This window comes from Pan paniscus, chromosome 7 (assembly GCF_029289425.2).
Source record: "Pan paniscus chromosome 7, NHGRI_mPanPan1-v2.0_pri, whole genome shotgun sequence".
NCBI lineage: Eukaryota > Metazoa > Chordata > Mammalia > Primates > Hominidae > Pan > Pan paniscus.
In genome coordinates, this window is record NC_073256.2 from 22,654,528 (window position 1) to 22,663,643 (window position 9,116).

Below are 9,116 nucleotides of genomic sequence, written 5' to 3' on the forward strand. Positions count from 1 at the left end.
AAAGTCAGAATATGTTCTGAAGAAGTTTATAATTTTCTCTCCAGGGTGAATTTTCTGATGCTCTTTAAGATTAGTACATTGTCTGAAGGCTTGCCCACATAAAAGGCATTCATATGCCTTTTCTCCAGTGCGTGTTCTCTCATGTCATCTAAGGTCGGAAGACAGACTGAAGGCCTTCCCACATAGAAGACAAGCATGTGGTTTCTCTCCAGTGTGAATTATTTTGTTTCCTCTAAAGCCAGAGCTTTGACTAAAGGCTTTCCCACTTTTATCACATTCATAACACTTTTTTCCAAGGTGAGTTCTCTCATGTCTTTGAAGGTTAAAGGATTGAATAAAGGCTTTCCCATATTGATGACACTTATATGGTCTCTGTCCCGTGTGAGTTTTCTCATGTCTTCTAAGGTGAGAACACTGAGTGAAGGCTTTTCTACATAGATGACATGCATATGGCCTCTCCCCAGTGTGAGTCATCTTGTGCCGTCTAAGGTGGAAGCAATTAGTATAGGCCTTTTCACATAGATTACACTGATATGATTTACCTTTAGTATGAATTTGTTTATGTGGTTCAGTGGACAAAAGATTACGAAGGGATTTTCCACACTGTTTGCTGACATAGGGTTTCTTTCCACTATGAGTTAACGAACACTGAGTTATTGTGGAACTGTGAGTGCAATCTTCTCCTGAATCATTACATTCAAAAGGATCCTCCAGAATGAGAGAATTCTCCTTTGGGGCAAAGATTAAAAGCTCTTAATGGTTTACCCACATATATCTATACATTCATTTCACTACCTTTGAATCCTAGACCAACCATTCAGTGGTAGACCCCAGTTGAAAGCTTTCCAATGTTTCTTGTGTGAAAGGAAATTAAATTTTGGGACCCTAAACTCATTTAACCAAAGGGAAAAATCAATCTGGGAACTGGGTCACACAAGCCTGCCTCCCTCTTCTGGTTCCTAAATAATATGGCTACAAGATGAAAAGCTATAAGCCTCCCCCATATTTTGCCCATGAGGAAATTCCTCATGAGCTCTTAAAATTGCACCATGGCAATGCAAACTGATAACTTGTCTTTACAGGTGCAGTCATCCCCAGTTCACCAGACACAAATGCATATCTGATTGTTTCCCTGCCCCATGTTGCCTATGTTGTCTTATGTAAAATGCAGCTTTCCTGCATTATTCCTCTGCCTCATTTGTTTATGTCATCTTATCTAAAAAAATCCAGATTCACTGAGCCAGAAAAATGCATGAATGACTATTTTTTCTACCCACCTTTTACATGAAAATTGTGTACTTCTCAATATCCCACCTTTCCCCTTTAAATTTGGAGCCTTCAAAATCATCTTTGGAGAAAGGCATACACCTGTCCCCTGGATGCATGTCCTTAACTTTGGCAAATAAATCTCCTAAAATGATTGAGACTTGTCTTGTCATTTTTCTCGATTGACATTTGCATACACATTATCTCCTGCAGACACAGATATGTTCTCTTCTGTAACATCTCAACTGCAGAGTTATTGCATAATTGTGTTGATATCAATATCTTTCAATGTCTGGGCATGAGCAATGTATATGCACTTGTTCTATTTTAGAGATCTCATGTTATGGTTTAGAACACAGGTCAATGTATTCACTAAATTCAAAGTATCCAATTTTTTTTTGCTTAGAAAGCACTTAATGCCAGCCTAATTACGCTCAGGTGATTGTGCTTCATTACTAACTTAACCCATTACCATGTCTTTAACTTAGATGACTGGTGTACACAGCTATAAAACTTACCATTGTCATACTGGTGGAGGCGTCTTTTCTGGTGATAGGATGCATGGATATCATGTGTGTTTTCTTAAGGGCACTTTCCCTGTCTGAAATAATTGAAAAATAAATTGTTACATTGGTATTATGGTAATAAAATTGTTTGAAAAGCCCCAAGGCCCACGTACTTTTTTCAAAAATTGACACTTAGATGTGGCAAGTGTGTCAAATGAAGAAACTACTTGAATAGAAGAAATAGATTGTACAGTGTCAGAAATTAGAAAAGATTTTTAAAATTAAAATGTGAAAAGAGTTAAAATGGAGATGAGATATCAGGCAGGTAAAAAGAGGGATAGTCTTCACAGGGATATCAGGAAAAGAGTCAGCATATGAAAGTTTAACCCCAGCCAAGTATATGAATTATCCTTTTCCCAAAAGTGAAAGAAAAGAAAAAAAAGAGGAATTTGAAGGCACTCTCTCTCCTTGGGAGGGTTTGGTGTTTACAACACCCTTAAATCACTCGTCATGTTTCAGGGTTCTTATTTCTTCTCTTCTTATTTCTTTCTTCGGCAGCATTTTCGGCCACGCGTCGAGCACTTGCCGATCTGTTCCTCCTTTGGAAGGCAGGTGAGCACAGCACACCGGCCGCCTCTGACTCTGCAATAATATTTCTGCAATGTGTTTATGATTCCTCCATGACCTGCAATGACAAAATAGCACACACAGAAAGGTTTTAAGAAGGCTTTTAGTACACATACAAGGCTTCTGGAATTCCTCAAATAACTCATCTCTTGCTTTTCTTGTATTCTTTTGTTTCTTTTTCCTTTTTCTATAAAATCAGGAGGAAAATAAAGGTATGACTAAACAACCCATAGACAATGTTTCTAAGGCTGCAGCTCAGCTGTGGACCCACAGTGGCACCGGGGAAGTGGCGTGACCCTGTGACTGCCGCAGGAACAGTGGGGGTGCTGAGGCTGTGGTGTCCTCAGAGGTAGCACAAACATTCCACCTCCAACCACCGCACTTAGTAAAACAGGAGCCTGTGCTTCTATTCTCAGAGTAAATCAATCTTTCCTGCTATATTAAAATTTTATGTCTGATTCATGTCTCATCAGCTGGTATAATAATCTTCCCTTGAAGAGTTGGGGAAAGAGATACCTTTGGGGAGCTATTTAGTTTCTTAATGATTTTTTTTTTTTGAGGTGTACTCTCACCCTGTCACCCAGTCTGGAGTTCAGTGGCATGATCTCGGCTTACTGCAACCTCCGCCTGCCAGGTTTAAGCAATTCTCTGCCTCAGCCTCCCGAGTAGCTGGGATTACAGGTGCCCGCCACCGTGCCCAGATAATTTTTGTATTTTTAGTAGAGACGGGGTTTCACCATCTTGGCCAGGCTGGTCTTGAACTCCTGACCTCGTGATCTGCCCACCTCGGCCTCCCAAAATGTTGAGATTACAGGCATGGGCCGCCGCACTTGGCCTCTTAATGATTCTTGTCTGAAAAAAAAATGGTGATGCCTAGTTCCCATATAACAAACCTGCTTGGTCCAAAGCACTCTGACGGATGGAGAAATACTGACTCTGAATTACATATTCTCAATTAGCTCAATCCTTAGATTTCCCAGCCCATCTTACCTGGAACAGGCACCAAAAACAGGAAGAGCAAAGCAAACAGAAGATAATGGATCCTCATAGCTGCTAGGCTTCACCCCACGCCGAGACTGGATGAAAAGGTGTGCTTGGTCACTTTATAAAGGTTCCAGCCACGGCTGCAATTCTTGTCATATTACAGTGATGACATTATGACATGTTTTCTGATGCATCATTCCAATGCCTCTCGCCATGCAGAACACACCCACTCACTCAGTTAATTAGGAACCCAATGGTAAGGCAGAGCTCCCTATGGATTTGTGGCTGTCCGGGTGCTCTCTGGACTCCAGGGGCTTGTCTGGGTGTGGGTCGGATTGGGGTGTGGGTACAGATAGGGCTGGCATGGGCAAGAATGCCCCCTTTGGAGAATAGTCTCAGGGCATGTGACTAGGGGCTGACTTGTCCGTACTTTGCTACTTTGGAGTTTTTTCCTCTTCCTAAAATGCTGGGAGAGTCTAAGACCCTCCTGGGGACCAAATAAATCCAGCCCTGGACATATTCAATACCTGGCAATAGGACTGGCTTTTTGGTAGTGAGGTAAGGGAGGAAAATGGGCTACATTCAAGGTTAGCTGACCGCCTGGCCCTTGGCCTATGATGGGGTGCTATAATTTGAGTGAAACATGTCTCATTCTTTCATTTTTTTTTTTTTTTTGAGAGACAGAGTCTCACTTTGTTGTGCAGGCTGGAGTGCAGTGGCATGATTACAGCTCACAGCAGCTTGAGCTGTCAGGCTCAAGAGGTCCTCCCACTTCAGCCCCCTGAGTAGCTGGGACCACAAACGCATACCTCCACACATGGCTAAATTTTAAATTTTCTGTAGAAAATAAAATGGGGTCTCACTATGCTGCCCAGACTGGTTTCGAGCCCAGATGTGAACTCCTGGGCTCAAGCAATCCTCTTGCTTCAGCCTCCTAAATTGCTGGGATTACTGGTATGAGCCACTGTGTGCGGCCCATGTCCGATTCTTCATCATTGTCTAAAACCTACCAAATTTATGAGTAAAGAAGGTGTTTAATTTTACTTCATCAGAGAAAGAGGATGCTGGGATGATAGATTTAATAGACTGGCATCTCCTCCTAGTCAATGACTGTCCCTGTGCAAAAGAGGGGCTTCAGAATAGACATTTAAGACCTCAAGTTACTCTTGACTCAGGAGCATTCAAGGCAGTCCAGGGGCCAGATGATTTCCCCTGCATATAGATTCAACGTTTAGAGGGAAAAATGCTAAAAAAGAAAAAAAAAACAGCTATTAAACTTAAATGTTCAGGAATCCAATGGATGGGTTGTATTTGGTTGACTATCAATTGGGAACTAAGTAAGTCAATGACAATTCAATTGGGAGCTGAAGTCACCGTGATGTCTCCTAGCTGCTGCTTCATGTGAATGCAATTATAACGGATCCACTAAGGATCAAGGGTGTGTTAGTTCTGGGAGTGTGTGTTCAGAATTTGGGTGCACCACACCTGTCAGATTCAGTAAGAAAACTCTGAACACATACTATAGGAAGGGACAAGTATCATGTTTTCAGCATAGGTGAGGGTGAAGTGGATGAGATACCAAGAGGGACCAGTCTTGGTTCTTTCTCTCCAGAAGCTCCATGTAGGGCCAGGTAGATGGGCAGACAGTCAAATGATAAATTTAGGATGGATTCTAATGGGAGTCATAGGAAGATTTCAAGCACAGGGCTGCAGAAACGTAGAAGAAAGATAACTCATCATAACTCAAAGATAACTCTTTGAGCCAAGAGTGGAGCTCAATCAGCAGATTTAAGACTTTAGATATGTAGATGCTTCTTTTTAAAATCTAACTTTCCTCTTAAGTTCATGATTTCAGACGAAGCAATTGGAGATATTTATAAATGGGGGAAGGAGGTGAGTGTGGGTGGGATGGGTGCTGACTTCACAGTCTTACTATGTCAGAGATAACGATGGCATTGGGTGTTGTAGAGGATTAACACCAGCCCTCAGCCTGGGGTGAAGACAGTCAGACGCTGGAGATGACTTGCTTTTCCACATGGAGAATAGACTTCCACAGGTGAACCCCTGGTCTAACCTGTTCCTTCATAGACTGGGAGGCATTTTTATGGCAACACCACTATTTCATAAAGGTTCCTTGGGGAGGAAAAAGTGCCACTTTTTCTTGTCAACTAATTTGGGAGCTGGAAATTGGAGATTGGGCTGTGACAATCAGCCTTTTCAAGTTTGGACATACTCCAGACACACAAAATCCGTTTTGAGAGGGACTTACGTGTTTTAAGAAAATTATAAAACTAATGCATTTTATGGTAAAATTTCAAACAATAGAAGAGAGAGACTGTGTAATTTACTTCTCTACTCCAGGGAGCCACTGATAACTGTGAATTGCCCTCTTTTTGGCTTATTATAATCCTTTTCATGTCATAAATACTTTTAGCCTCTCAAATGATAACAAGTACACGTGTGCTGTCTAATAGTTGGGTGAATAGATTCATGTGTCTGAAGCCTCACAACACTAACGAGAGCTGGGTCTTGTCACTCCCTGCCCCTGGGCTCTGAGTCACAGCGCTTGGAACTGCAGATCCTGCAAATTTTTGTACCCATGTGCTTGGTTTCCTTGTAGCTCTCACAGCCAGCATTTCGACAATTTTGATTAGGTTGAGCGAGGAAGAGAAAATTTAGTTATTTATCACCTTTGTTCATGTCAGACTTTCCTTTAATTATTATTTTTTAAATCCTGTTCTTAAAATGTGGAGCCGAGATGTGATTGGTCCAAGTTTGTGGCTGAAGGGCAGAGCTATGTAGAAGACAAACACCAGGTCTGAAGTGAGGCGTCACTGGGCCATCACTCAGCCCTACTGTGTATGGCGTGGGTTTACCTGAATAAATTACCTAAGCTCTGTGAGCATCTGTAACTCAGCAACAAAGCACAGAGAGCAGTACATTTCCTGTTTAGGTCACAGTGAAAGCCCTATGAGTTAATGGTGTGAAATTGACTTGTACATTGCAAATTACCATGTGACCCATGTATCACCCAAGTATCACCCACGTGACCCTCGGTTAACGATATCAAGACTCTGGCATGGGCTCCCAGCACGGGAATCCAGGGTGTCAACTCTTCTTCATCTTGACATAGTCTAAGATGAAGTTTGGCTGAGCCATTCTCCTTTGCAGCCATTAATCTTGTCACCATTATATAAGTTATACAAATAAAGGCAGACATTTTTCCAATTTTATAGATGAGGACACTGAGGCTCAGAGAGGTTGAATGACATGCTGTAGTGAATGGCAGCATTGTGACCTGAAGCCAGGATGTCCAGTCATTTCTCTGCCTGCTCTCAGAGTCATCCCTTGACTACTGGTGGTCTACACTCATGTGTAGTGGTCTATACTTAGGTGTGTACCCTTTTCCATCACCCCATTGTCCCTAAATTCTTTGCATCCTAGCGTCTCAAGAAATCTGTCCAAACTACTCTTCCTAAGTCCAGCCAAGCCTTTTACATCCCCAGCTCAGTGAGTTTTTTGTCTGTAATCTTCCAACCTGACCATTTTGCAACATGTGCCTCATAAGGCCACTTTCAGAAACCTATCCCTCGATTTCAATTCAACGTCCAGAGAACTTCATGGACATCTGCTCTGTATTAGGGTCTTAGGACCTGGTGCTGTGCAGGAAAGAAAGATAAACAATATTCACCCTCTAGGCTCTGAATTTTCACTATTTCCCAGTCTAATGGAAAAAGATACAAGCTGACAGTAACACGATATAACAGACATCTGCTTTCCATTGTCTCCTCCTATCCTTCCCATTACTGCCTTTGATTCATCATGGAACTTTTCCTCCTTCTCCTGTCCCTGAAGTCCCCAAAAGGGAGCATCTTCAAGAATTTAACATTTTCATGGCAATCATAATGATGATGATGATAATGATCCTCCTCCTCATGATCATCGTCAAGTCATTGTAACAGATTTATTGAGTACATATTATGTTCTAGACACTGTGCTAAGCAATTTACTTGCATTTATTTCATTTGAATCATGCAGTAATTTAATAATGTTGATACACTTATCTGCATTTCCCAAATGGGGAAAGGCCTGTTGATGCTCCCATGCTCCTAACTGTATTCCAGATGCTTACTCGTGGGCCTCTGCTGGCTTCATATGATCTTTGGGATGTGGTTATCTATGCCTGCATGCAGCTACCTTCCATCTTCATCTCTAGTCTGGACCATTTCCCCAATGTTCTCAACCAATCTTTACATCACTTTTTCTGTAAATATCAACTTCACTCTCCAGATTGCTTGGTGATAGATGCTGGAAACTAGATTCTTTCTGACTCTTCTTTCTTTTTTTTTTTTTTTTTTTTTTTTTGAGACAGAATCTCACCCCGTCTCCCAGGCTGGAGTGAAGTGGCACAGTCTTGGCTCACTGCAACCTTCACCTCCCGGGTTCAAGCGATTCTCCCACCTCAGCCTCCCAAATAGCTGGGACTATAAGTTTGTGCCTCCATGCCCAGCTAATTTTTGTATTTTTAGTAGAGACAGGGTTGCACCACATTGGCCAGGCTGGTCTTGAACTCCTGATCTCCAGGGACCTGCCCTCCTCGGGCTCCCAAAGTGCTGGGTTTACAGGCATCAGCCAATTCTTTCTACAAAGTGGTTTGCATAATTTTCAGGGACCAACGCAAATACCAGTTCCTCATGATCACAGTCACCCCAGTTGAAAGTGATCCCTCCCTCCTCTGCAGTTCTGCAGAGCGCATTTTGCATGACACTTGGAGCTTCTACCAAGTTCCATAATGAATGCCATATACTATTTGTGAACATTTCTTATTATCTTTAATAGATGGTGTCTTTTCATTTATGTCCTTATGTTAATGAGAAAGTACATACTCAAGTCCTATGTTGCTTTCACCCTTTAGATAATAAGAATTATTTTCAAATCCTAGAGTATCTCCTAGGATGCTCAGGATGAATATCACAAAGAAGAAATACTTCCAGAAGAGCAAGGAAATAGGGAGAGAACACTAGCAGCTAATGCAAAGACAACAAATGATTTACCACATGAGAACAATCTGAACACACTTATGGTTTAACAAAACATAAATAAATTCGTGAGATACTGAGTGTGGCAGGCAGCCACTGCAATGGCCCCCAGTAACCCTTGCCTTTAGGGAATGCTGGTATCATGCTTTGGTGCAGATATGATATGGAGGGTGGAGCAGAGGCTTACGAGACTGAAGGCCAGAAGACCAAGAGCTGAACTCAGGGCTGCTGTGTTTTGGATGCCAGTGGGAGAAAGGCAGACCTGAGTGCCAGAGCCATCTAGAAGAAGCAATCAAGAGTTAATACAATGGTTGAGCATGAGAGAAGGAATTAAGAGAGGAGGCAGCCTAGGGATACTGTTCAGGGGACAGGGTAGGTGGCAGTCCCATCAATTAGAATTAAAGTGGTGATGCCAGCAGGCACTGAGGGAGACATGCTATGGAGAGAGAGCCAGGCTTAACATATGGCATCTTTTTAAAACAGGCTCAAACTAGTTTAGGAATTTATAGGCTTAGCAGTGATGTGGGGTTGCATGCCTTTCCCAGAGTTTCTAAAATCATGCTTGACAAGATGGGGACTGACTCTCCTAATTCCTATAGGCAAAATCAAGGAGGGGATAAGTGTATGAGAAATTCATATAAAGCTACCCTAAAGACATTTTTCTACCCATTTGGCAGCAATATTTTCGCCACAA

General features: G+C 42.1%; 2 protein-coding genes across 2 annotated transcripts; both read right to left on the bottom strand.

The window, feature by feature from the left end:
* Positions 1 to 144: 144 nt before the first annotated feature.
* Positions 145 to 2,284, bottom strand: LOC100982111 (putative zinc finger protein 705G). Its single transcript, XM_034951172.2, has 3 exons — positions 2,278 to 2,284; positions 1,785 to 1,867; positions 145 to 729 (listed from the first exon to the last, which is right to left on the bottom strand). The coding sequence occupies exons 1-3, from the start codon at positions 2,282 to 2,284 to the stop codon at positions 145 to 147; spliced, it is 675 nt and encodes a 224-aa protein (XP_034807063.2).
* A 27-nt stretch (positions 2,285 to 2,311) lies between these two features.
* On the bottom strand, positions 2,312 to 5,089 carry LOC117978329 (beta-defensin 103A). The gene is made up of 2 exons (XM_034951170.2): positions 3,390 to 5,089; positions 2,312 to 2,457 (listed from the first exon to the last, which is right to left on the bottom strand). Exons 1-2 carry the CDS (start codon positions 3,445 to 3,447, stop codon positions 2,312 to 2,314), a joined length of 204 nt encoding a protein of 67 aa, XP_034807061.1. The 5' UTR covers positions 3,448 to 5,089.
* Positions 5,090 to 9,116: the final 4,027 nt, after the last annotated feature.

Coding starts and splice junctions, on each gene's coding strand:
- LOC100982111 (XM_034951172.2), bottom strand. Junction 730..1,784: donor CCTCCACCAGTATGACAATG/GTAAGTTTTATA, acceptor TTTGCCCCAAAG/GAGAATTCTCTCATTCTGGA.
- LOC117978329 (XM_034951170.2), bottom strand. CDS start 3,447: ATGAGGATCCATTATCTTCTGTTTGCTTTGCTCTTCCTGTTTTTGGTG. Junction 2,458..3,389: donor GTTTTTGGTGCCTGTTCCAG/GTAAGATGGGCT, acceptor TTGTCATTGCAG/GTCATGGAGGAATCATAAAC.